The sequence below is a fragment of the Sylvia atricapilla genome, chromosome 16, assembly GCF_009819655.1.
Source record: "Sylvia atricapilla isolate bSylAtr1 chromosome 16, bSylAtr1.pri, whole genome shotgun sequence".
Lineage (NCBI taxonomy): Eukaryota > Metazoa > Chordata > Aves > Passeriformes > Sylviidae > Sylvia > Sylvia atricapilla.
The window spans coordinates 11,319,560-11,347,384 of record NC_089155.1 but is presented as its reverse complement, the minus strand read 5'-3'; the positions used below and the strand labels follow the sequence as shown (position 1 = coordinate 11,347,384).

Below are 27,825 nucleotides of genomic sequence, written 5' to 3'. Positions count from 1 at the left end.
AAGCAGAAATATAGGTATCCTCTGAAGACTTTCACTGGGGAAATCTGGATACCCTTCAGGAGTACAAGCTCTTGTAGATTAATTATAAAAATAGCAGCAAAAATAATAAAAAAATATTCATACCCTGTAAAATATAAAACCTTCCTAAATACTCAATTTATCTTTTTTTTTCCTTTCGATGCTGAGGAAGAAACTTAACTGGATTACATCTTCTAAGTTAAAACAAAGCAACAACAACAAGAACAAGAGCCTTAGGAAAAGATAAAAGGAGAAAAGTCATCATTTTTCATTTGTGCCTGATGGGGTTGTGTGTTGTTCTTTTTTTTTTTTTTTTTTTAACTGTTTGCAAATCTTCAGTGTAATGGTTTGAAACCCAGTCGTGTCATTTCTTTACGCCCACACACAGAGCTGCAGTAGTGCAGACACTGTAGCAGGCAAACCATATTCCCAGCATCGGCCATTAAAACTCTTCCTACAGCAGCGTGGGCTGCCTGCACCCCCTGCTCTCTCTGCACACACCCCACCACCCACCCTGCACTGTTCAAATGCTTAAAAAAAAAAAAAAAAAAAAAAAAAAAAAAAAAAACCAAAAAACGGAGAAGAGAAAGACACTGAAAAAAGAAAACAGGATGCTGCTTTTGTCTCAACGCTATTCCAGGGACCTGAACCTCTCCACCTGCCTGTGAATTGGCCACCTAAAGGTTAGCAAGTGTTTCCTTATCATTTTCTATGGACTGAGGGAGAATTCAATTCTAGATGGCAAGACAGAAATTTTAAAGTTATAGGGTTTTTTTTTTTTTAAATTGTGATGGTTCTTTCACTTAGCAACGAGAAAGATTTTTTTTTTTTTTCATAAAACACAAAGCATTTCAGTTCTGGCCCCACTTCAGCTTTTCAGAGGGCTTTAATCGGTATTTCTTCATCATTTAGTGCAACCTCCTAAACTTTAAAAGATGGATTAGGGTTATTATTTTTCTGTTAGAGCAACCTGTTGATTGCAGTCTGCTGGCTGGAGGTTGTTAACTCTTTCCTAACACGGGAAATGCACAGGAGCAAATTTGATGAAAGGATAAAAGAATCTAAATTCTTTGAGGTTTTTAAGCACTAAAAATCCAATTTTTTGCTCATTGTCAAGCCACCAAGCATGTTACAAAACCAACAGATACGTTAGATGTGTTTCTTTTTAGAAATAGTGATGTAAGTCTAAACTAGAGACATATAATAAACTAGAAAGCATTTCTTATGGCTGGAGCTGAGAAAAGTAGCAGTGTAAGAAGTAGAAAAGGAAATATTCTTGCTACAAATTGCATGAAGAGGTCAAAAAGGCCAATACAGTGTTTACTTACACATTAAAATGTATTTTAGGTAACAATATTTTTACTGATCTAAGCCTTTGGAATGTTTTCATTTATGGATATTCAAGAAAAGGAACATAGGAAAATATAGAAAACTGTATAATAATGATAAAACCAGTTGCTGCTGTTCTGGAACAAAGGGAAGGTAAAGCAGATCCTGCTCTTCCTAGAAGATTTTAATACTGTATTCTGGTACAGTATTTACAGAAATAAATGTTTTAAAAAGCCCAACCTAACCAGCTTTGCTGATGCTATACAATTGTGGAAATAAGTGTCAAAAATATTTGTCCTTAGGAGATGGTACAAGAATTTCAAAGTTCTCCCAGCAGGTTTTCCAGTGGCTTTCTACTTTAATAACACACAAAGAAGGGCAAAACTTCAGAACGACGGTTGTACCAAGATTTCCCAAAGTCAGAATTTGAGATGTTACCATGGAAAGATTCTAAAGGTTTCAGAAGATTATGGAATTAAACATTTTCAGCCTGATTCTGCAGGGGACTGAGGCTCCCAACTTTGTTCAGGAGGTACCGGCAGCGTGCAGGCTGCGGGTGGAACTGGCAGAGTTGTGGCATCAGACACAGCCCTTAAGAACAAGGGGAAAGGTGAACTCAGTACTTCTGTCATGAGGCATTTCAAGATAGGAAGTCATACTGAGAAAAGAGCAAAGGCAGAAATAGTTTTTAAGCAGAGCAAGATTAACAGTCATTTCTGGGCTAAGCAGGAAATGTGTCGGTTCCATTTCGCTTGTTTGAATTGAGAAGTAAAAAACTCCAGACCTGGGGGTACACTCACAAACATTTTGTTTCCATCACAGAAGGGGTGTTTAAAGTACCTGCACAAAGTTTATTTCTGACCCTATGGTTCACTGGGACTTTATGATGCTAAGATTGAAGTAGAAGTTTTGTGTGGTCTATCAAGGGAGTTGTGTCGGCTGTCAGTATTGGATGAGCAAATGGAAATGATAATCCCACTGTCTGTGTCTTCCTCTGAGTGCTGCTCTCAGCATCTCTGCCCTCACAGGAAAAAATAATAATTAGCAATCCTGGAAGAGACTTTCTTTTCGTTTAACTTTGCAAAGTTCTTTAAAACGTGTAGCTGCAGGTTCTTTGGGATCTCTTCTGTCACCAGAACAGGAAGAATGTTTATTGCTGCTTTCACTTGCTCACACCCCTAACAAAACTCTGTAGGTGTCTTTGAAGGATGCAGGGTTTTACACACCTGGGGTGGGACCTTTTCCACTTGGGACCCAGAGATGTGTACTAATGGTGTGTGGGTTTAACTCCTCAAATCCTGATGGGGAGATGAATTGAGAGAGGAGTGTAGCCCCAGAACTCCCTCCTGTGCAGCACCTTTGTGCGTAGTTTAAATTGATACTTTGCTGTCCATTAAGACAATGAAGTTAGCTGAGTTTCTCTGAGCAAGACAATATTTTGAATTTTAATTAATATAAATAATCTTGCATAGAGATTGTGGCTGACGAAGCAACACACATAAATAGATTGATTAGAAAGAGAAAAAGAAATCACTTAATTTCAAACAGAACTAATGCAGTGTAATACTGGTGCTCTGTATTTTGTTACTTCAAGCCATTACAGCAGCCTGTTCATCCATATAAATGAGAAGAATCACAGGATGCTGTGAAGGACCCCGATTCCAGAGTCACTTATTCAAGATTTAGAGATTTTAGATCAAGCTTCAAAAGGTTCTGCTAAGCGCTGAAACCCGTGTGATAATGGCAAATATCCAGACAGCCACTTGCTTTTATTGAAACTTGCTTTAATTAATTATTGCCTCCTTAAGCTCTCAGGATAAGCAGTTTGAAGTTTTAGCATTTGGAATTTGATACTGAGCCATCTAAAAAATGAATTTTAAATGCTTATACATGTTTTCAGTTTGTTACTAGGTCCAGCATACTGCTGCAATACTGTTTAAATTGTGTCGCCTTTAAGTAAATTCACCTTAACTTAATAATAGTCGGTCTCAAAGTGGAATAATATATAATGGGCTCCAGAAATGTGATCAAACTGAAGACAAACTAATTTTGACTGGTTATGTAAAATGCCCATAATCATCTGTTTGTAAGATTTGATTCATGCCAGTGTTCTATTATAAGATGTGCATCTTTTTTCCCCGTTGGTTTGTTGACTGTAGCATGCAGTAATCCTCCAGAAGATCTCACTTAGAGGTGAGAACACATTCCTTTAGGAAAGTATCTCCCAGCAGAGCTGAAACTATTTGCTGCATGTAATTCTCTCCATCTGGACAGACTGAGTCTGTAGAGCAGAAGCATGAGTCACTGTAAAGTAGTTCAGAATGTCAAGTATTTTCTAGATTCACAGATTTTAAGTGTCTGCAGTGCCATTACCAATTACTGGGAGCATTTCAGGGTATGAGAGAAACCAGAAGGATTTTAAGCAGTAATCCTGGGCCCTGTTAGGAGCTTTTTTGCCCCCTGAATAACTACAAGACAGGCAAGAAACATGGCAAGAACGAGACAGAAATATTTCTCCAGCACCAAAATTAGAGGCCTGCTAAATCAGGGCTCCAGAAATAAATGGAAAGCAATCCCAACAACGGGCAAAACTCTGCAGGATCAATAAAGCTGTTTGGAATGAAAATCCACTGAGGCCTCTGGCATTAGTCCATCACCAGAACTATGAAAAGAAAGAGCTCCCACTGAAGTGGATATTGGACAATTAAAACATTACAATTTCACCACTACCCAGCAAGGGCCAGGCTGCAGTGTCTGAACTGGGCAGCTGCTCATCACAGGGGAAATAAAACGGGAAACCTTCCTAAATATGGTGTTCCTAAGGAAATTATACAGGCCAGACATGGCAATTTTTTAACGTTATTGGGAATGCATATTCCAGTTTGGGATTCTCTCAGTCTACCAGCAGAGGAGGTTGCAGCCATCCCAATCCCTATTTTAAACAAGTGTTTGCATGAAGAAGAGAGGTCCCTCCCAGCACCCCCCAGTGCTGTTCACTCTGTTACCCGAGCACTCTTTAGGAACTTGACCCACAAATAAAATTTAATTTTTTAAAATTACCCTTTCACTGCACTTCATTGGCTGTATCCTGTTTTCCCTGCAGCTCTCCACAAGTTCTTGGAGATTTGTTGAGCATGACCTAAACATCTTTAATATTCCTGAGGCATTTTCCCACCTGGTTACTGCTTTCTCCTGTCCCACAGGGCACCATTAGAAGAAGCTGGTGGACAGCACCCACACTGGATAAATTTAGCATTTCATATGTGGCAAGTGTCTTCTCTCCACCACTATTTTCTTTCCCAACATATCTAAAGAGATGCCTTTACTGTAAAGCTAAAAGAAAATTAGCTTTAAGAGTATAAATTAAAAATCCTAGCATTGTATTTCAGGACAATACAACTGAAAGCAGAGTACAACCCCCCCACATTTCAAAGATTCTGTTTAGACCTCCCTAATTAAATAGTGATAAAGGATATGGAGAGATTGAAATGCCACTTCATTTTCTTCTGTTTCAACTCTTCCTGTTTTCTGAAGGTTGTTAATGTGACACCAATGAAAAAAAAAAAAAAAAAAAAAGCAAAGAAAACCCCAACTTCCTACTTCTAATCTGTTTCAAGGTTTCAAGTCTTTGTCTTCGTTTCTCTCTGCTTGCATCAAGCATTGAGAGAAATGAGACTTTTCTGCTGAAATGCCTGGATCAGTCAAAGGTACGTGAGCTAAAATTATTTCCAGACTAAAGATTTAATTATTTCCAGATTTCTGCTCCCTGATATTTAAGGTAGGGATCACTAAAAGCTTTTTAAAAAGGTAAAGACTCCTGGTATAACTGAGTATATTGTGTATGTTCAGAATGTTGAAAACCTGCTTTTGTGGGGTTAGAAAAGCAAAGGAGCTCTGTCATGTCTCCAGGTCGTACCTGCAGACCAGGGTCAGGGATTGAGAAACTGAATCTGAGTCTGCTTAGAGACTGGTGCTGTGCTCAGTGCTGTGTGAAAAAATGATATGAAAGTGCAGAAAATGAGTATTTACATGTTCAGTTACTGAATTGGTTAATAATGATGGGCAGCTGACAGAGCATTGCATGTGCCATGCAGGAGACAAAAATCTTTTGATTGTGTAGTCCAAAATTATTATACAAGTGATGACAAAATGAAACAGGATTTATAAAATGTGTTTGGAATTCAGGAAAAAGTCTATAAAAATGGAACTTACTGGATTTAAAATGAGGTTTTTTAATCAACCTCCTGTATTAAAATACTTTATACTTATAAAGTGACTAAGACAATTTCTGCTACAATTATTTTTCATCTGAAACTGCTCCACTTTTCAGTGTTCCACAGACCTGCTTGTGGTGGGTACCTGAAGACAGAATTTCAAACCAGGAACAAAATAATTGTATTTAATGGAATTTTAGTGACCAGTTTTGATGGCTTAAGAAATCAATTTAGAAAAGTTGGAGCTGGCCAAATCCTGCATTTAGTTTTGTTTATTGGAAAATTTTCCTTATCCAATTAGGATCAAATTCTTCTGCTGGTAGTTCAGTGGCTTGAGCTACAAAGAGCTGAGAGCAAGGGGTGGATGCTCAGTAAGAGAGCCCAGGGCATAACCACCAGAGGAAGTTCTACTGTCAGGCAAGGACTACCCCGAATCAGCCTTGGGGCAGGATTACTTTGAGATAAGCTATTTTTGTCCACGTACAAAGAAATACTGTGGCCTTTTTTTCGGTATGTAAATAACAGATGTGAAAAGTCTGATGGTGTTTGCCCCAGCAGAATACAAGTCACAGCAGTTTCACTCAGGAAGAAAGGACTTTTTCTTGCTGTGAAAAGCAGGAAAGTACCACACCTGGTAGAGATACGTTATTACATTCTTAAAAGTACATTAAGTATCACCTTTTGCTTGCTTGTGGAGCTTTATTCAAAACTTGCCTTTAAATTTTCTGTCACCACTTAGGTATTTTCTTCGTAGGGCATTACAGAACACCGAAATGAGTCTCAGACTTAGGCTGTGCTGTGGGCCCCAGGAACTTAACAGCATTAAGTGAAATTACAGAGCCTCTGGTACTTGGGAACCACAGGATTCCTATGAAAAACATCTGTCTGTGGTGGCCTTGAAGGGCCCATCAGCTCTGCATGGCCGGGAGGAAACCTGAGAGAGAAATAGTTTGTGCCACTGGTGCAGGCTGGGGGGGAAATGTAAAATATGTGGAAGTGTATTTCCACAGTTCCCTCTGGGGGAGGGAGGGGAGCAAAGACACAGTGACTTGTTCTGTCTGATGTGGTACTTGTTAGATGTTCTACCCACTGGGTATTTAGGCTTCACTTTTCTTCTTGGAGTCTGTTCTCTGCAGCTTATTTTTTCCTCCGAACTTTTTTTTTTAAAAAATTTTGGAAAAACTACTGCATACTTAGTTTGTGTCATTGTCTCATGTCTTATCCCTTCTTGTATGCTGTATTTAAATTTAAAAGTGACAGCATAATTTAGAAGCCATCTCAAATGAACTTGAAATGTTGATAACATCACTTTGCAAATTAGAGAATTCCATTTTTAATCTGTAGGGGTAACCACACTGCTCAATATGGATAATAACTTAGTTTCTTTGACAAGCCATATTCTTTTAATATTCTTTCATCATTATAGTCACTACCTATAATAAAAAGCCACTTAAGTGATTATTCCACATAGAAATGTCAGAAGTGCATAAGAAAAGTCCATGCTTGATAACCAAGCTTAATTTGTAACATTCATGAGGAAGAACAAAAGGCAAAATCTATCATTTTGCTGTGCACAGATCAGTTCATTTTATATGTTGTTTTCTTGGATGGAACCAGTAAAAATTTCAAACCAGATTTTGAAGCAATTCTTTTACTGTTTCCCAGTAATGATAACCTATTAAAATGATCCAAGGAACTTACAGAAACACCACTAGAGATTATGCAGTAAAGCAACAAATTGCAGATTTCAAATTGAGCCACTGATTATGTTATTCCAAATGGGTTTTTAATGGCTGTTTGCGCAAGAACAGCCCATTACTCATAGCAGCCAGTGCATCCAGTGAGCATAGCTGAGCAAGAATCAAAAAAACATTCACAGATCACCTGATTTTCACTCCAACTGTAATTACAAGGGGTTATGCTCATGCCCCTAACTTTGCCAAAGAAAATTTTTCAGCATGCTTATTTTGATAGTTTCCTCCTTTGTTTCTAAGAAAGAAGAAAAGACAATACAAATTTTTGCTGAAATAAGAAGTAGTCTGGACCAGCACCAGCCCTGCATATATTAGGATAGTTTTCAAAGGAATAGGTCCATCTTTTTGAAAAACTGTGTCTAGAAGATGTTTTCATCTGGCATTGAAAGCATCTAAAACCAGGCAGTACTCCATAGTATCTCCATTAATTATACCAAATTAATTTGGTCTACACAAAAGCCAGCTTAAATTTCTCACACTATTTTCCTATGATACCATCTTTTCTACTTTGCAAATATTTATGCAAATCCGACTTGTAAAACAGGACATGAGTTTCATTTTGTTCACATATTTTCATTTTACACCACTTGCTGCAATGTATTTGGCCTTAGCTCCCTGAAATTGGGTAAGCACAGATAATATACAGGCATGTTTAATGTCCTGTGTTTGGAACCGGTTCCCAAAAAAATCTGTGCAGTTTTTATCCCCAGAGTTTTTCAAAACCAGATGGGAAACAACACCCTGGCAGCCTCATCTGACCTGAGTGCTGACTCTGCTGTGAGCAGGTGTTTGGACTAGAGGTGTCCCCTTTAACCTCAGCTGTTCTGTGTTCCTGTATTAAAAATTATTAATATTAAAATAATTTTTTAAAAATGATATAAATATGTAATAGAAATATGTAATAGAAATATGTAATAGAAATATGTAATAGAAATATGTAATAGAAATATGGTTCCAGAAAATTTAAATTGTATTATTTCTGGTGTGCTTAGAGCCTCCATTTGCAAAACTGAAACTTAGATTTGTTTTCAGATTTGGTACTCAGTGTAGGTTGTAAGAGTGGTTGTAAGTGAGGGGTTCAGTGTTCTTTACACTGTCCTGAACTCCTAGAGGAGAAATGAAAGATTAATCAATTTAATTGGGAAAGCAAGTAATGACTGTCTGTATAATGCCTGCATGTTAGATTTGTGATATTCTTATGGTTGCTTGCCATTTTAGTTGCTTAGTTTGCTTTAGTGATAACGTTAGTTGTTTTAGCATTTTAGCAGCCCAGCAGTGTGAGGTGCGCTGGACTTGTGGAAGGTCAGATTTTAGGATTTGAAGCCAAAGCCTGTGTCATTTGCTGCCTGCAGACTGCTGTTGTGTGTCCCTTCCCCGGCAGGTCGGTGAGCACATGGCAGCCGGGCCCCGGCATGGAGGCCCAGAACCCTTCCCCGCGGCCCTCCCGGGGCTCCTCGGGGCCGCAGGCCCTGCCCCAGCCCCTGTACCTCAAAGCCCTGACCATCCCGCTGTTCCAGCCCGTCCAGCCCGCCTGCTTCCAGCCCCACGGGCCCTTGGTGACCGCCAGGAGCTGCGTCCACCTCGACGGCAGCAGCGTCCCCCTCATCCTCAACCCGCTCGTCCCGCAGGAAGGCGCGGAGCACAAACAGCTCGGGCAAAGCCTAACGCTGAGCATAGTCAGCACATTACCGGTTTTGTCGTCGCCAAGTTCTTGTGGAAATGCGTCTGTTGGAAGCCCGGGAAAGTCAAAGAGATCTGGGAAGTACATCTGCAAGCACTGCGGACGAGATTGTTTGAAGCCAAGTGTGCTCGAGAAGCACATTCGCTCTCACACGGGGGAGAGGCCCTTTCCCTGCACCACCTGTGGCATTGCATTTAAAACTCAGAGCAACTTGTATAAACACAGGAGAACTCAAACACACGTCAACAACACCAGGCTGCCCTCGGACTCTGACATCAGTGGGGGACCAGAGCATAATGAGAGATCAGCAGAGAGCACCAGCTCTCCCCAGGGCAGCAAAGTCCTGAGTGGCACCAGTGAAGACCAGGAGATACACCTCAAACCACCCAGTTCAGAGACCAGTGCAGCAACAGACACTAAGAAACCTCATGAGCTCTCACTGACAGCCACAAGCTCTTCATCAGCTGCTTCAGAAAATCAAGAAACAACAAATCAGTCATTGAGTTCAAAGGCTATTCAGGGGGTTCCTGAAAGAGAACCTCAAAGTCTATCATCTCCAGGAGCTTTGCCAAATGGTCTGTGCCTGAGAAAGAAGATGCAGGAGCAAAGGACTCTGACTGCCAATAAGCACATTCAACTGCAAAGGCAGCAGGCAACCTCTTCAGAGAAGCAGTGGGATTACAAACCCTTGGACTGCAAGCTGAAGAAGTGTGAGAGCACTGACTCGGGGTATCTGTCGCGATCCGACAGCACAGAGCAGCAGATGACATCGTCCAGCCCCTTGCACAGTCTCCACGAGCACAGCACGGAACTGGAAAATGAAACCGCCTTCAGCAGCCCAAGGTGTGCCTCAGGAAGCACTGCAAAGCCAGAGGCAGCTGACAAAACTACAGCCTCCATGCTAGAGAAAAAGAGGCTGGAAGAACACATTTCAAAGCTTATTTCTCACAACAAAAGTGTGGTGGACGACACCCAGTTAGACAACGTCAGGCCCAGAAAAACTGTCCTTTCTAAACAGGGAAGCATTGACCTGCCAATGCCTTACACATACAAAGACTCTTTCCATTTTGATATCAGAACTTGTGATGTAAATAGGAAAAAGAACCTTTCTCTTTGTTCAGCAAAATCCACCTTTGCACCCCTGGAGAAATGCAAGCCAATGTTTTTCCATTCAGTCCCCACCCAGTTCTCCACGACGATCGACACTGTGCCTGTTACTCGGAGCAACTCCTTGCCTGTCGTGGAGGGAGCGAGGATGATGCATGACAAACCAGGTTGCTCCAAACCACTTTCTCTTACTAAGCAGTCTGTAAACACAGGCACTGCTGGTTTGCTGCCTAGCAACGATCTCGCTGCCAACTCAGTGGATTTCCCTAATAGCCATCCCCGAGCTCTTGTCAGACAAACGGCGGTGGATGATCTGCCCCTCAGTAATGTGGCTGAGCATCCTCCTCTGTCAGAGGAGCTGAAAGGGACAAAAAAGCTCTGGGCCGGAGAAGTAATCAGTGCTAAAAATAAGAAACACAATCAAAGGAAGTTGAAGATGTTCTCTCAAGAAAAGTGGCAAATGTATGGAGACGAAACGTTTAAGAAGATCTACCAAAAAATGAAAAGCAGTCAAAATGCCAAGAAAATTAAACAAAGAGATAATAAGGTTACAGATATTACAAGCTTGACTCCCAATTCAAGGGAATCAGCCAGCAGCACTGAAATTACTGAGGAAAGAGATGGCAGGAGCTCTGCAAGTGACAGTCCTTCCTCCTTTGTGACAGCAGCTTCAACCACGGGTAAATCAGGAACCTCTGCTGATGGTAATCATGTTCTGCACAATGTGTCCTCTGAGGAAACTGCAGGCAGAGTGTCCAACCTAATGGAGACATCACATTCCTTAACTGCTGGAGCTGTAACCAGCCAAACTTCCCCTGAGCTCAGTGGCAATGACAAGGAGAAATGCACAGCTGGCAGCAGCACACTGCTGGCTCCAAACAGCGGTGAGCTCAGGCTTCAAAATCCTGAGTGTCAGCTGAGCAGCCACGGGAGGGATGATGACTGCTTGCCAGTACAGAGTAGCAACTGGGAGAAACCGTGCCCTGGGAAAGAATCCAGTGCATTTGGATTAGATTGTAAAAGCACTTCACACAATTATGGGAACCATCACGGGACTAAGGAAAGTGGCCAGCATGGCCTGACGCCCCTGTGGGTCCATTGCAACAACAGAGAAGCGGCAGGGAAATCCCAGACTTTGCCATCAGAAAGGAAGAAGCTGAAATTTGAAGTGGAGAAGACACAAAATGTGATTTCAGTGTCCTGCCCTAATCCCAGTAGTGAAACCACTGCAGTAAATGAAGCAGAGAGAGGCCACTGCTCTGGCACTCAGTGTCTTCCCACAGCTCTGGTGAAATTCTCCAATAAAGCAGAGAAGCAAAAATCAAGCACAGGAATTAATGAAGCTAATGGGGGTATTGAGGATGTAGAATATAGGAAAACAATCAAAGTTCCCACACAAGCTCTTAATTACAGTGACATTAACCTCCTTTCACATCCTGCAGGTGTCTCAAAAGCTTCACTGGTGGGATTTTTAGGGTCTGAATTAAGGGGAAGCGATTCTAACTCTTTTGCCTTGCACAGTGCAACAGATGGAGATGACAAAATACGAGCAAAAGTGCCACTTCCCAATGACAACGCCGTGGATGTGTCTTCTAAAAGCCATCACCTTCAATCTGATAATTTAAGTCCAGTCCCACAACAAAATGCCTTCTCTCCAAAATATATCCTTAAATTGCCAAAGGACAAGAGAGCTTCAGATCTGTCACCTTTGCATCGACCTGAAGAGGAGATGACACCTGGCACACCTGTGACAGACACCGTGACCACCTCACCATGCTCTTCCAGCAGCACATCCCTCCATTCTCATTGCAGTGATGTGGTTTGGTCCCCTCTAAAATCTGAAGTGAGACAAAAGGCTGGCAAAGGAGAAATTCAATGGAATCTTCACACAAACTGGAAAACTCCAGGATTCTGTTCACCAGAAACCACAAATATCTTAACCACAGCAGAGAACACCTTTCATAACCAAAACTTCAAGCAGCAGGATATTGGAAGAGAGGACTGGAAAAACAAACAGAACAAAAATAAATTAAATTATCAAAGGCAGACAGAAGAGAAGGGGATGAGTAAAAGTACTTGCTCTACACAGACTCCGAAGAAGAAAATCTGCTTTACTTCTGTGTATACAAGTGGCTTTTTCATATCTGCTGACATCAAAGATGAGAGGAAGGCTTTACATCACCTTTGCTCAGGAAGTGACTCTTTGATAAAGACATCAGTTTCCAGCAAGGGTGCAGAGCCAACAGTCCTGGGATGGGACAGAGCGGGAAGTCCACACATCCTTAAGGACAGCCCACCACCACTGCAGGATCTGCAGCACTGCCAGAGCTCAAGAGACAACCCCACTTATTTTTGCCATTCTTTTGGCACTTTTTACTGCCACACTCTCAGCACCCACTGTAAAGGATTCCCAGTGCTGCCCCACAATAACAGGAGCAGCTTCTCTGGCTCTTCTCCAGTCCCAAGCTCCAAGAGCACCTTCCCATCCCTCAGTGCTGAGCCTCGGCTGACCTGGTGCTGCCTGAGCAGGAGCCTCCCTCTGCCCTGGGAGCAGGGTGGGAATGCAGCCTCTGCCCACCCCTCCATGCACACCTGGGACAAGGAGCCCAGCAGGGAATGCACCCTGTCCAAATACGACATCTCCATTTTCAAAATGAGAAATATTAGCAAGACTGTGGCATATGGCTTAACAAACACGAGCTTAAAAACGTTGGTTTCATCCTTTTCTAAAGGACATCAGATGCAGGAGGTAATATTAATAATCCCGTTTGCTTTCTCCAGAGGGTGTTACTGGCTGTCAGCCCACCTCCAGCCTCTTATTAGAAAAAATGAAATAATTATCAGAAGTGCATTATGGACATTTACAGGCATTTGCTGACACAGAATTTACAATCTGTGTTTTTATAAGATAAGTCTTATATTCATTTGATGCATCAGAAAGATACATTTCTGTCTGAATATCTAAGTTTCTTTTACTTGACCATTTCAGAATGCTGATAATGAGAAGGGTGAATTTCTATTTCTTGATTTTTTTCCCTTTATGGGTTTTTTTTATATTTTTCTCTAATAGCATCTGTATTTCATTGTTCTCATTCTAAATGAATATCTGACTTAGAGTAGGACTTAAATACATAGTTGTGCTACTGAACTCCTATGCAGTTCAGTGCTATTTAAAAAGTGCATTGATTTCCAACTTCTCCATCAATGTAATTCACAATTTCATGTACTCAATTTTTTCCCAATATTCTCAACAGTTAAGTTCAGCAGTTCCTGGTGGTTCTTTCAAAAATATTTCAGAGCAAAAGAAGAAAACGGTAGTTTGCAAAAAGGAAAAACTCTCAACAAATAAACTGAAGAGGAGCCACAAACAGAAAAGGATTAAAGTCACCCCTAAATGGTAAGGAGTATGCCTTTCAGGTTCACTAGATATAGACTGAATTCTGTTGTAATGCTTGTAAAAACTCCACAGAAAATAAAAGTCATGCCCAAAATTCAACCTTGTCAAAACTGGAGGAAGAAAAAAGACAAATCTCTCAGAAAGAGCTGTTCTTATACCACAGCAGGGCCCCAAAGGTAAACTATAAAAATATCAATATGTTTTTTACTATTAGAAACAGACTTTTCTAGGAAGCCAGACATATCCCACAGAAAGATGATGCCTGGTCAGTTGACTCTCTCTGTGATTTTGAAATTACTCTTATCTGTCAAAATTGTCAGCATTTACTTTTGTTTGAAGGGAACCAAAATGCTTCTGTTTTCAATCCTGTCACAGCTCAGAGCAGTGTGTGAGGCCCTTTGTCCTCGGAAGATCCATATCCTGAACTGCTATTCACCAGAGAAGGCAGAAGAATAAATATCAAGTTTAACACAAACGAACAGAACCACCTGTAGTTCAAAGGATCACTTGGTTTAAATAAAAAAGCAGGAAGAATTTGAGCATAAAACTATCAAGGGCACATTGTCTCAATCAGCACATGTCCCCCCTTTCAATGGGAATTCATATCAGTGGAACATTTACCCTCTATTCTTTCAAGAGTGTGGGGCAGCAGGAAGTGTGATGAATGCTTCAGTAAGGAACTCATATTATGTGCTTACATCCCTCTTTATTCCATGACCAAAATCAGACAGAGTGACTCCCTTGAGGACAAATCAGTGTCAGTAACTTAATCACTGTGTCTAGTTCAGCAAACAGCACTGCAATTTTGAAGGGTCATAAGAACAGGAATAGAAGACTCAGGTCTATGTCACCCAGCTGAGTGACATTCTTCTAGGACTTTTTTCTGGTTTGATTTTCGGGTGGTGTTTTGTTGTTGTGGTTTTTTTTTCTCCCTGCTAGTATCAGAATTTGTTTATATCAAATTTATTTGTATCAAATGAGTGCAGGGATTTAATTAAGTACAGTGTCCTGAAAGCTCAGGTCATGCCAATCAGTAGGTAATTGGTAGTCCCAACTGGTAACCACCAAATGTAATTTAATTTTCTAATACACCAAACACCTGAATAAGTGCCTCCTTTTAGATTTACATCTTGCTCTGGATTGTGACAGTCTATTGCTTTAGAGATGGGACCTTAGTGTCACTCATTTAGAGTTACTAAAAGATGGAGCTAGAGTAGAAAATAAAGTAGAGGTGGATTATTCAGTGTGGGTTGGCTAAATAACCAAAATCCTTACATTGTCTCTTAGTGATAATGAACAGGTAACACTCAAGGAGTAAAAAGGAAAAAACCCAACAACCACACACCCTCAGGTGAATCCTGTGTGGTTCAAGTCTTTGTGAAGTATATTGTCTTAGAATTCCAGATATAAGAAAAAGGATCTGTTATTCCTTAATCCTTTTCTCTTAGAAAATCAAGGATTTACTGAATCCCACAGAAAAAAAAAAAAAAGATAATAAAACAATTGTGAGTCTCTTGCCTAAAATCCAGATTGTTTTTGAGTTGACATAAACATGCATCTCCTCCCCAATAATAAATTGCTGCTAGACTTTAATGCACCTGATGAGGAGGTGTTATTCTCCTCTGGCTGCTCTTACATCTCCCCTATTTGTTTATGCCCTTACTGCCCCTGGCACTGCAGGTACAGAGGGAGGCACATCCATGGATTTGCTCAGCTGAAAATGAACCGGCTGAGCAAGAGGCCCTGTTTTCCCAACAGAGCTCTGGATGCTTTGAGAAAGGGCTGCTCATCCCAACCCCCCAGATTTAATAAGCATAAGAAGTGCCATCCTCCTCAATCCAAGATGGAAGGTAAGTATTTGAAATATTGGTGTGAAAATTATTATTATTTCAGTGATACGATGAGAAGTGTAGCAAGTTCGAGCATGTGGGGTGATAAAAATCAAAGTAAAAGTTTATCCAACCTCTTTTCAATAGAAATTTGTCTACACCAGCAAAAAGACACATCATATTGCACCTCAGACAAACAACTTTGCAGAAGGAAAAAAGAAGCAAAGAATAACTCAGGAATATCTTCCCATACTGAAAACCTAAACCATGTTAAACAAAAAGATAAAATGGAGAAAAAAGTAGGTATTGTACCTTAATTCCTATATTATTTTTTATTAACAGAAAAAAGAATTGTTAATTAAAAACTGAATTATATTCAGCCTTTTAAAAGTTGCAGTTGAAACTATTTTGTATCGCAGATTTTGGCTAAAATGTTTAAAAATGTGTTAAAGGCATTTTGGGGGGTTAAAATAGAATGAAAACTTACTAATGTTAGAATTAGCTAAAGTAACAATTAAACTTGCATGAGTTAGATGAAATTTCTCTGGACTGAAAACTTTACGTGTAAATTTTTTCCCCCTTCCTATTTCCTACAGGACATTTCTGGGCAAATCAGGGAACAGCCAAGAACAAACGCCTCTGTCCAGAACATTGCAGCTCCTCTGGGAATAGCTGTGACAGCTCATTCCTTTTCCTCCACAGCTGACACATCCCTGCAGGAATTCAGCAGGGACGTGGCCATTTGCTGCTGGATGACACAGCCCCTCGTGCTCCAGCCATCCCTGCCTGGGGAATCCCAGCCAAACCTTCGGAGTGACCCCATGGCAGCTTCCTCTGGGGCTTGTCCTGAATTTACAAACACAGGCACAGGTGACCAACCTGACAGCACAAACCCAGAGGCTGCTGCTCCTCTTTCCTTACATCCAGGAGCAAGGCAGGAAAACGTATTGAGGGGAGAGTCAGAGAGCCAGGTATTGGGAATATCGGTGAGCCAGACTTCTGGAAAGGAGAAAGCTCCGAGTGAAGAAAACACACATTCACCTCCCACAGAAAACTCAGCTCCCAGTTCCCAGCCGGGATGCTCACGTCTGTTTGGCTCACAGGCAGAGTCTGTTCCTGAGACAGTGACGAGGGCTCAGTTCCCCAGCAGAGAACACTCACAGAGGGCAAACTTATCTCAGCGTCTCCTGGAGCTGCACGGAACAGACAAGAACAGATCCCACCTGCATCCCAACCCCTATGGAAGGCCACATGGAACAGCTATTGCAACCTTGAAAAAGCCCCCAGTTACTCTCAGATCCCCTGAGTTCAAGAGTTACTCTGCAACACCCCCCAAGACATACAAAAAGAGAGGTTTAGAGATGATGAGGAAACAAACGCGCGTGGAATATGATGACACGAGCAGTGATGATGAAGACAGGCTGGTGATAGAAATATAGCAACAGGCTGCTGCCAGGGCTTGTGTGCCAGCCTGTTACTGCAGGAAATGCCAGGGATCTTTGATCCATAGCTCTGAAACACCTGAACATCAGCAAAGCCATTCCTCTGTGCCAGAGGCAACACCCTCTTTGGAAGAGCCCTTCCTTTCAAGGACTCAACCTTTTTTTAAAAATGCTCACTTGAGGCTGGCATCGCACATTTACATGCAAGGGGCAGCCCTGTGTTCCTGCCAGGTTTCCAGCATTATTAACGTTCCTGCCAGTCTCCGAATTCCCACCAGGGCTGGCTGCCCGTGGGGGTGTCACTCCAAACCTGCAGTGGATTGGGTGACTTCAACAATACAACTGCAGCAGCTTCCTCAGTTCCTTAGCTCAGCTTTCCTGGAAGGGCACGGGTGTGTTCTCTTCCCTATATTCCTATTTCTTGTAGTCTCTGCCTCCATACTGGGAATGAGATACTGGCATTAAGGGATGATCTGTTCCCTGAGTATCTGTGCTATTGGAAGAGTCTGGAAAAATGCTGGTCTTTTTCCATGTTGCACAAATGTCAATGCTTCTGTGTGAGAAATGACACAAGCATGCTTTGCTTTGTGTTTTGTGCCTTTTTATGCCAAGATCTACTCAAATATTCTTGATTTCTAGGTGGAGAATATGGGTGTTAGCTATTGGTATTTCCTTGTGGTAAAATTTCTGACAAGGATTTTCTCATTATATTTGTCACATTGTGCTCCAACTGATGCCATCTGGAATGTTTCATTTTTATTGTAATTTTAACTGCAATGATGCCGTTTTATGGAGGGTAAAGAAGCTATGTGGCATAGCTTGTTTTCTTTTTTTAACAAGTTCTGTGCTACAAACCCTAAAATTTACTGGTTTCTATGTGAATAAATAATTAGATATTTCAATTTGACCAAGTGTGTTCACTTGCTTGATTAAATTGATGAACACTAAAAACATTCCTCTTCTACATTATAGTCAAATTCTGTACTTAAACTTCTACTGTTCTTGTATTCTGATTCACACATAGACATTAATGGATTAACCTACATGGGATATTTGGAGTTGCTTTGCAGTCATGCTCAGGTAAAAGATGAAACAGAACATACAAAGCAATCTAATACAAAGTATCTGAAAAAAATAAATGTGTATGTGTAAAAAATGCCCAGCCAGCTCAGAGAGATAAATCACCTGCCAAGTCCTGTGCAATTCTTTTGTATTTGGATGTCCTACAAATGTGACAAGGCTTGATGTTGTGAAAACAGAGCTTCACATTTATCCTTTATCTTGCTCTGTTCAGTATTTGTGCTCCCAGACAAGCTGGTGGGTATTGGGGTATTGGGGTGAATCCCAGGTGCAGTGGATTTAAACATTGTGAATTCAGAGAACACCACAAATAGAATATGGGGAGAAGAAGAGGAAAAGAAAGGGAGGAACCATCAATACTGACAAAATATTGAGCCATTCAAAGTTCAGGAGCTTTTTTTTTTTTTTTTTCTTTTCACTCAAAGCTACAGCTGGATTCTGAATTTGTAGGAAAAGCAGGAGAAGAAGAAACACAAAGCTTAGAGAGATGTCAGACCAGTGTTCCCAGCAATGCTGTTGGCCAAGCAACTTTAGAAAGCACAGTACGAAAATGTTTGCTCCAAACCTCACCAACACCTCCACAGCAGCAATTTTCACCTCCTGCTTGTGCAAGAGCTAATTATTATAATACATGGATATGTAAGGAATAGTCTGTATAAAGTTTTTCTGCATAATATTTGTGGCTAAATTATGTATTTTAAAGTGAAATTTCTAGATCAGTAATTTAGAAATATTCTAATGACAGACTCAGAAGCGCTGTGCAAAGAAACTTTTATCCTGCATATATTTTACAGCATGGAAATTTCTTTGTCATTCTGCAGCTGTAGCTGGAAGAAAAAAATGGGACAAGATTAAGGTAGCTGGGAAAGTAAATTTTAAACTCCATTTCCTGACAGAAGTAATCCTTGACAATTTAGTTCCCTATCCTGTGTAACAATTTGACTAACATTAGCTCTTTAAAAGTGCCAATAGATCCGTGGTGGCATTTTAACAGGATCACTGCAGAAGGCAGAGACTCCAGCACAAATCCTTTTGGCCATAGCAGCTCTTGGAGGAGCCAGGTGTGAGTCAGGTTTGAGTCAGGTACACCAGTGTGTGAGGACTGGGAGAAACGAGCTTGCTCTAAGTCAGGGAACTCAGAGTCTGCACATCCAAATCCAACTGGCTGTACGGAAAACTGTATTCCAGCTTTCCAGAACACACTGTACTCACAAAAAAGACTAAACAAACTCTTCTGTACCTATTACACAGCACAAAAATCTGCCACGGATGTGTTTAGTTCACTCCCAAGTAGCTGAGCATAAAAACCACAGGAGGGCACCAGGCACAGAGGGAAAAGTCTGTGTTTCCTTCTCCTCCAAAGCCAGCGGCAGTTCTGATGGATCATCTCTTTGCTATAAGCAAAGCTGAAATTCCTTTGCAGATGAATGCACCTCATCAACTTTATCCTCCTTCCGGTGAAGGAAGCAAATTAATAAGGAATGCTGATTACTAATGAGGTTTATATTCAACACCTACATCTACCCAGGCAGATGCAAATCAGTGGATGTTTCAGATTTTGCCTCTTTAACTGGGAACAAATTTTCCTTACTGTTTCAGACTTTTCTAGTAGATCTTATTAAATATTGATACTTCAGCGATCTGCCTGGCAAACCCCAACTCTTACACAAAGGTTGGAGGGTGAGAGGGATGTGAAACAACCAGAGCAAGCCTGAGATCCCCAGCAAATATAAAGATATACCTCGAATAAAAGTTCTGGCTTGGAGGTGCTGGAATTGGCTCTATAGGGGAAACTTCAGCAGCTTTTCACCTTCTAGAAGCCACCCCTGCAGCCCCTCACTACCAGCACCTTGCCACACAAGCCCAATACAGCACCATGTTATTTAGGGCTGCAACAGACTTTCTTTCCAGTCCTATTTTTAAAATCTTGGTTGTCAGCATCTTCCCCAAAACACAATTCATAATATATTTAGTGCTTCAGTGTATGCCCTGCTGACACACACAGAGGGAGTGGTACCTATGAACACACCTAAACCTGGTTTTGTACCCTGCCTAGGTTTTATTTGCACAAACAAATTGGTTCCCATTCATCAGTGTTTATATTTTAATATTTTTCCTGTAGTTAAGTAGCTTTGTTAACCCGTTAATTTTACCTTAAGGATTTGTGGGGAATTATGGCCACAGATTAAGACTTCTGGTTTGTATTTTTCATTTACAATCAGCACACCATGAGTCACATGGATGAAAGGGTCAATAGTGGGGTGTTTTTTTAGACCTTAAAATACTTTTGAGATTTTAACAGCTGATTTAAAATGTCCTGGTGGAACTGGATAAATGTCACGTAGAAGTACTTAGGGGCTGTGTCTTCCAGGGAGCTGTAATGTGACCACAGTTTGATTATAAGCCATCCTCTAAAGTACTTAAACATAAAAAAGTGGTTTTCTTTCTCACAGTCAAAGTACCTATTGACTACTCATGACAACTGCCTGGATATGTTCTGCATTTATGTAATGCTTGAGGTTTAGAGGGGCAAGAGCCAGTTAAACAAGGGATGAACTCACTTGAACAAATCTGTGTGTGCTTTGCACAGTAGTCAAAGAGAATTCTTGTGCCATGGGTGTACAGACTATTTCAGCTTTAAAACCCTCACTGTAAAATCTGATTACCAATCCCTAACGATTGTCAGGGTTCAAAAGCCAGTTCTAAACAAGGTGATTCTAACAGACTCGATTCATTAATCTATAATCCATTTTTTAAAGCATCACAAGGATTGTGCACGTGCATCTGCCGCATGTTTTTGATTCACTGATTGACAAAACAAGCAGTGCTGAGCACAACACCAGGAGCATGTTCTTAATCCAGCCAGGACTGGAAGTGTTTCAGGGTGAGCTAGTTGGGATATATTAGACTGATTCTTTTCAAAGATTCTTATGCCATTAACAAAAGGAGGGATTGGATGAGAGCCATGGGAGCTGTTTCATAACCTCCTGTGGTGTTTTCCAGCTGACTGTGACGGCCACTCAGGTTCTGCTGCTGAGGTCAGACATTCTGGACCAGCACAGACAGTTAAGCCTTGATGGAGTCAGGCTTCAATTATACCTTCTGCTTTACACTTAACCTCTGTAAAGCAAAACCTCTCACACATTACAGAAGTATTCACAGGGCAAAATTTAGGTCATATCAACAGCCCACCCCACTCTTTTTACACTGATAGAGCTATAATCAGTGTTTGTATCTAAAAAACCTATGATTTATCATTCTGTATTATACGTATCACAGTCCAATTTTTCTTGAAAACATCCTTTTTTCATTGCACATGCCCAAATTAAACATTCTGTCTTTAACACACAGCTGGCAGTATGACAGGACCACTCAGCTGAGCTGCTGTCCTTTCTCCTCTGTAAAAAGAAGCCATTACAGAGATTTCCTCCTCTCCATCAAAATGGTTAATTAAAAAAAAAAAAAATATTTCCGTTACATGCTTTGGCAGCAACTGAGATGAGCAATTAAATGGGGAAAAGGGAGGCAGGGTTGTTCCCACCTGTGTTAGGAAACCACAGTCTGAGAAGAGCAATATTTCACTGGGAAGCTGAGCCAGGACTGGAACAGTTACCTCAAATCTCCAAACTTGTAAGTACAAATGCAATTACGAGATTGGCACAAGCAGCAATTCAGAGGGTTCTGTGCACATACATGTTTGTGTCTTGGCTGGGAGGAGGAACAGGTAAAATTATGCTCCTTAAAAAGTAATTCAACCATTAGCTCCACAATGCCTCCTAATGCTCCTGTTGCTCACAGGGAATGATTTGCATTGAGCTCCTCAAATGGAAGACACAAAAAGCCCTTGAGTGCTCGGTATTGCAACTCATCCCACTTATGAAAAAATTTTGTATAACTTTGCTGATTCTAGTTATGGGTTACGTTAGCTCCAAATGGAGCAAATGTTGAAAAGGGAAATGATACAAAAGTCTCAGACCTCAAATCCCTGGTTGTCCAGAAGCAAGAAAGTAAATATAGCAAAATTAAGCATAAAAAACGGCCTCATCCTGCCCAATATTATAAAGCTTAAGAGATTATATGAAAAATGATTTACAAACTTTGATTTAAAAATAAGAACAAAAGCAAAACGGTCATTATTACATGTTTGATATGAAAAACACCAAACCTTTTTTTATTTGTACCAGATGTGGATAGGCAGATGTGAACAGTTGGACAATATTCACAGAAGTGGAATTAGGGAAATATCCATAATTAATAGCATGCCTGTGGAAACATGTTCTGTGCTTCAAAAAGAATTCAGGTGGTATTAGAACTGGAAGAACCTCCTTACCCTGAAGATGTTGACAAATTTGAAGAAATTCCAAGCAGTGAAAAAAAAATCCTGATTGGAGAAACAGATTACTTGTGCAGAAACATTAAAGGAACCAATCTTCTGCTCTCAATTACACCAATGTGGTCCAGTTAAATTCAATGGCAATGTACCAATAGAACCAGGAGAAAAGCTTGATTGAAACATATGATGTAAAGGATTTGAAGGAAATGCTCAGAGGAAGAATTCCCTTTAGGAAATAAAGGAATTGGTAAAACATTTTGGGGAAACAATAAGTCCTGTAAGATTTAAAGTGCAAAGAAGGAAAATACAGCCAGAGAATGTTCCACTGCAGTAACATCTTCTAAATATCTCCTCTGGGATATTCAACAGAAGTCAGAATACAGGCACTCACTGTACAGAGCAATTACACACAAGAGATCTTCAGAGAAAGCCATCAGGCAGTTCTTCCCCAGGATATCCCTGTCATTCATGGAATCCACAAAATGTCTCTGCTCATCTTTTCTATGCCCATATTCATTGTTTCTCCCCACCTTAATTCGCACAGTAGTGACTAATGCATTATGAAAATTCATCCATGCTGGATCAGTTATAAAATATAATTGCATTGCCTGTGTGCTCTGTCTACCAGATGTTGCCTTCTGTGTTCATCAAGAACACATTGTGTAAGAGGAGCTCCTCGAACCAAAACACCCTCACCATTCTTGGTTTAAAACAATGACACTGCAGAAAAATGGGGCCAGAAGGAGATGAGTCTTATCCTTGCCTCCTGGAAAACAGGATTAAGAGAGAGTTTCTAGGATAGATTTGGCAATACAAATATAGAATCAGAGAATCACAGAACCCTTAAGGTTGGAAAAGTCCTCTAAAGATCAAGTCCAACCATCAACCCAGCACCACCACCTCGTTCACCACTAAACCATATCCTCAAGTGCCATACCCACATATTTTTTGCACATTTTCAGGGATGGTAACTCCACTACCCTCCTGGGTAGGCTGTTCAACAACTTGTCAGGCTTGACAACCCTTTCAGTGCAGAATTTTTTACTAAGTTTCTATCTAAACTTCCCCTGGTGTGACTTGAGGCCATTTGCTCATCCTGTCATTTGTTACCTGGGAGAAGGGACCAACCCCAGCTCACTGCATCCTCTTTGTCAGAGAGTCACGGAGAGCCAGAATGTCTCCCCTGAGCCTCCTTTTCTCCAGTCTGAGCCCCCCAGCTCCCTCAGCCGCTCCTCTTAGATACATTGACCAGCAGCTGGTCACAGTGTGCATTTATTTGCTCTCAGAGTTGGTGTGCTCCTTGAAGTTGCATCATGCAACACCTTCCTCGCAGTGCGTTTGTCCCGGTGTGCTGTTTGTGCCGTGGGAACCGGCCTCAGGTCTGCTGTCGCTGTACTTTGTCACTCTGGCACACGAGGTGACACAAAGTGCAGGTCCCGGAGCCCCGGACAGCGGGAGCCACCTGCGGGAGCCATCAACAATTACAGCTCTAACCTGTCCCCGGAGCCGGCTGGGGAGGGGACACCTTCCCCAGGGAGAGGACACCTTCCCTCCCCTGTCATCTTATTACAGAGAATTCGGGAAGTTCTGGATATCCCCGGGATGCTGACACCAGCGCAGTCCTATTGCTGGGGAACCAATACGTGGCTAAATATGTTCCAGATCTTGTTTAGGATTAAACAAGTGTTAAAGAACCACCAATTGCTGTTCTGGTCGTGGTCCGGACCTTTAATACGAACTGGAGTGGTGTCACAAGTGACATTCCTCACGCACCTTCCTCAGTCCCTTTGGCAGTGGAGGGCAGGATGCAGTTTTCCCTTCCAGGTGTGTCCAGCGCATCTGGAATCGACTGTCCCAGGGCTGGGAACACAGCCGGCCATGGACTGCCTGGGGGGAAGCTCCAGAGCACCTGGGGACATTGTCTGTGAGGTGACAGACATTGTCTCAGTCTGCAGCAAGGCACACATCCCACGTCAGGTCACTTGGGCCATACAGATGATTTGTGCCACCCATCCCTGCAGCTCCCTGATGTTTCTGCCTTCAGAAATCGACAGAAATCTTAAGCCGAAGCAAAACCAAATCTGGCGTTTAGCATAGCAAAGAATCGATCTAAAATTAAATGGGATTTGCTTCGCCTCCCAAGCTCTGGATGTGACAAATTTCAGAACAATGAGATAGGAACCATTTAGAAGTCAGTGATCAAAATAGCATTTCTGATGGAAAGGTTCCAGATTGGACTGTAGCAATGGTAACTATGTTGCAGTAAGGCCAAGTCTAAAAAAGCCCCTAAGATATACAAAAGGAAAGAGCCATTTTTTCGCGTGAATATTCATCCCCCCCTTGGCCACTGCGTGACAATAGGAAAGCAGAGTCAACACAAAACTATTTAGTTAACTATCCCTAAGTTCTTTACATAGCTTGTATTTCTTTAAATATCTTCGCCCCCTGAAAAGTTAAATTCATCCCACATTCTTCTGGGAAGGCTCAGGGCTGGTGTTCCAGCAGCATTCCTAAGGAGAGTCTTTCAGAACTGGGATGTATTCACAGGTATTCTCCCTTCCCCTCAAGTGAGAAATCCCAATTATGGGACCAGGGAGAATTAACACCATTTGGGAGACAAAGGTTTCACAGTACAGTACAACTTAAAACAGATCACAAGTCTGCATTAAACATTATCAAGTCCAAAAAAAAAAAAAAATGCAAAAGGGATCCTCAGCCTATGAGTCTTTCTTTTTTTTTTTTTTTTCTGTTGTTGTGGGAAATCATTGTGGTATTCTGCAAAAAAACCCTCCAGGAATGTAAAGAAGTCCTAAAAGCAATGAAAGCCTAATAGCTTTTTAACAGACTAAAAGGATTTGAATTCTCCAACTAAATTAATTGATCATACGATTGATTCATAAAAATTCATAGATCACCAATGCTGGTCTGCGGGGCTGTATGACCCTGGCAGGCACTAAGGCTGTGGTCAATGAAAATAAGACTTACTCTTCCACTCAAAGCTGCAGATCTCATCATGCCTCAGGTTGTTCCTGGTGTTGGCATGTGCTGGTGTTTGAGATGAATGCAGAGAGCAGGTCTACAAAACTTCCAAATCCTGATTTAGTGAAAACTCCTGTTTCCAGCTTTTCTAATGACGTTTTACCAACATCGTGAGTTTAACATTGTATTTTCCTCTGAGCATTGGCCAAAGGGGGTGTGAGCTGCCAACAAATGTATGTGGGAAGATTTTCAGACTGAAAGGAGGGAACAGATCTCATCTCCTTGGGGCTACACAGAAGTCCTTCCTCCATGAAAAGCTCTCCGTGGGTTGGAAAGGTGTGACTGCCAATATCTTCACTTTACCAGTGCAGCTCAGACTTCAGCAGTTTAGGTGGGAAATTTACAGTAAATTTGATGTACCCAGCCTAATATCTACTACATTCACATTGCACAAAAACCAAAATGCTTTATTACTCTTATTTCCCCTAAAAGAAATGGAACTCTGTCAACAGGACTTTTTGAGAGTGCTCCACTGCCAGTGAACATTTCTAGTTCATTTTGTTCAACAATGGAACAGAAATACTTGTTAGTCACTGCAGCTAAACCACTTTATAACTGGCATAGCCATAATTGATAAGAAATCAATTCCTTGTGCCAGCTGCATAATTTCATTCACAGTTTCACTTCATCTATCGAGTAATCTCAAAAGCCCTCAGGCCCTCCCCAGATGCAGGAGAGAAAACCTCTGTTACTCTGTTTTGAGAACACCCTCAACTGCCAGTTCAGTTTAACACCATGGATTTCTGTACACCTTTATTATTTTGAGCTGCCATTACAAAGCAGGTGCTTTTACTCATAGAACAGAATTATCTCTTACAATGCAGGACATCTGACTTGCACATCAGATTGCTGGGTAATTTTAGAATTTTCTATTAATATTTCTCTACAAACCTTTCTTTCAGATAATGCTGCGTTCAAGGTGGTTATAGCCAGTGTATAAAGTCTGTAGCCAGTGTAAAAAGTATTTACAGACCTTTTATCTACTCAATGAGCTTTTTTAGTTCTACTTAAAGCTGGATTTTCCTTTCATGAATAGTTCATGTCACACCTATCAGGTCATAGGTTTGATCTTTGTCATACAGGCCTTGACATCTCCTATGGCGTTTTATTATATGGGAACAATCTGTTTCCTTATGAAAAGTATAAATTGATACTTGATCCTTGATTTCCGAGCTATTAGTGTGCTAAGAAAGAACATTTTCAATTGAAGGTAAAGGCTTTAGGCTTCTTCAAGGATAAAATCTAAACCCCCAGCATGACATGACTGTAATCCTGTCCAACAACACACACAAACCACAAGTTTCCAGTTCTCTGTTGACAGAGAACAGCCATCTACAGAGCTAAAAAAGCAGTTTCCCCATTAGGTGCCCTAACAAAGTTTTCAAACTATTCAAACTCAGAGGCATAAATCAAGAAAACAAAGCTTTTGCAAGATGTTACATGTAAGTTATACTAAGAAGTTAAAGAAAACCATCTGGGCATAAAAAGTAAATACAGCCAGCATACAAAAATCGAGAGGAAAATAAAACCAACCATGCATTTCAAATGCCCCAAACACAGAACTTTCATTCTGTAAGACCACGGAAGTTTAACTCCGATCATCCAGCTTGGACAAAAAAGTCATTTTTCAAAATACCAATGAACCAGGGCACTAAAGCTTATGCAAGATGCAGCTTTTTTTTTTTTCAACTCTTGGCTTATTTAAGATATGGTCCTTCAAGGTGGGGAATTATCAGCATCTCTTCAGTGGCAGCTATGAATCAAAGCTGGGAAGAGATGGGACTCCCTAAATCATCATGGAAAATATCTACTATGATTAAACCTAAAAGGTTTGGTTCAGTTTCCTGCATTGCTGAATCTTCAGTTTCTGAAGGGTACAACAACCTGGACTTGCTTTATAGACCCAAGAGATTCTGAGTAACCCTGGGAGGAAGAAAGAGATGAAAGTCTGAATACACTCCCAAAGACAGGGGCCTGCAGTGTTGGAAGGACATCAGAAAATACCTCAAAATGCTCTATCCCTATACAGCAACTGTTTTTCAAAGGTGTCTTCTACAACAAACAAAAAAGAAAATCTTTTTAAAATCAAAATCTAAGACTTAATGGTATAAAATGCCCGAACTCTGGATTTTTCATGCTGACTTAGTTCAGATCACTTACATAAGCAACATACTTGAGATTTGATTACATAGCTAGATTTTTTGTTTATTTATTTACTTTTAAACAGGATGCTTGCTTGGGTTTAACTTAGTTTGGGGAAAGGGAAGTAGGAAGATTTTGAAAACAAACAAATTACTTACAAACAGACAAGTAAAAAAAATAAACCTGTAATGCCAAAGCTCTCTCTGTCTCTCGAGGCTGGTACCTTTGGATTCCCAGCACATTCCTCTTCTTTCTGAGCTCATGCAGTGACTGGGAGGGACCAGCAGCCTGGAACCCTTGGCAGAGCCCAGTTCACAGATGATGAGGCTCAGTTTATCACTGATTTCAGAGATAATTATCAAGAAAGGGATTTCTGGCTTAATTTCCTGATTCGAGGAGGGAGTACGTGATCCCAATCATAAACCATCCTGTGAGCAGCAAATGATGTCTTAACAGCCTT

At 41.1% G+C, this 27,825-nt stretch overlaps 1 protein-coding gene across 2 annotated transcripts; it reads left to right on the top strand.

Annotated features, from left to right (window-relative positions):
• Positions 1–315: 315 nt before the first annotated feature.
• Positions 316–17,079, top strand: ZNF831 (zinc finger protein 831). 2 transcript variants are annotated; one of them, XM_066330909.1, is made up of 6 exons: positions 316–701; positions 8,697–12,852; positions 13,358–13,500; positions 15,181–15,350; positions 15,477–15,628; positions 15,926–17,079. In XM_066330909.1, the coding sequence occupies exons 2-6, from the start codon at positions 8,728–8,730 to the stop codon at positions 16,766–16,768; spliced, it is 5,433 nt and encodes a 1,810-aa protein (XP_066187006.1). In that variant the 5' UTR covers positions 316–701; positions 8,697–8,727; the 3' UTR covers positions 16,769–17,079. The 2 variants fall into 2 exon arrangements, with proteins under 2 accessions (XP_066187006.1, XP_066187007.1); XM_066330910.1 differs by lacking the exon at positions 316–701 and adding an exon at positions 4,426–5,054.
• The last annotated feature ends 10,746 nt before the right edge of the window (positions 17,080–27,825 follow it).

What these genes read in the sequence shown, in the direction of transcription:
- ZNF831 (XM_066330909.1), top strand. Translation starts at nt 8,728, where the DNA reads ATGGAGGCCCAGAACCCTTCCCCGCGGCCCTCCCGGGGCTCCTCGGGG. An exon ending in ATTAAAGTCACCCCTAAATG is followed by an intron (nt 13,501 to 15,180) that starts GTAAGGAGTATG and finishes CTGGCACTGCAG; the next exon opens with GTACAGAGGGAGGCACATCC. An exon ending in TCCTCAATCCAAGATGGAAG is followed by an intron (nt 15,351 to 15,476) that starts GTAAGTATTTGA and finishes TCTTTTCAATAG; the next exon opens with AAATTTGTCTACACCAGCAA.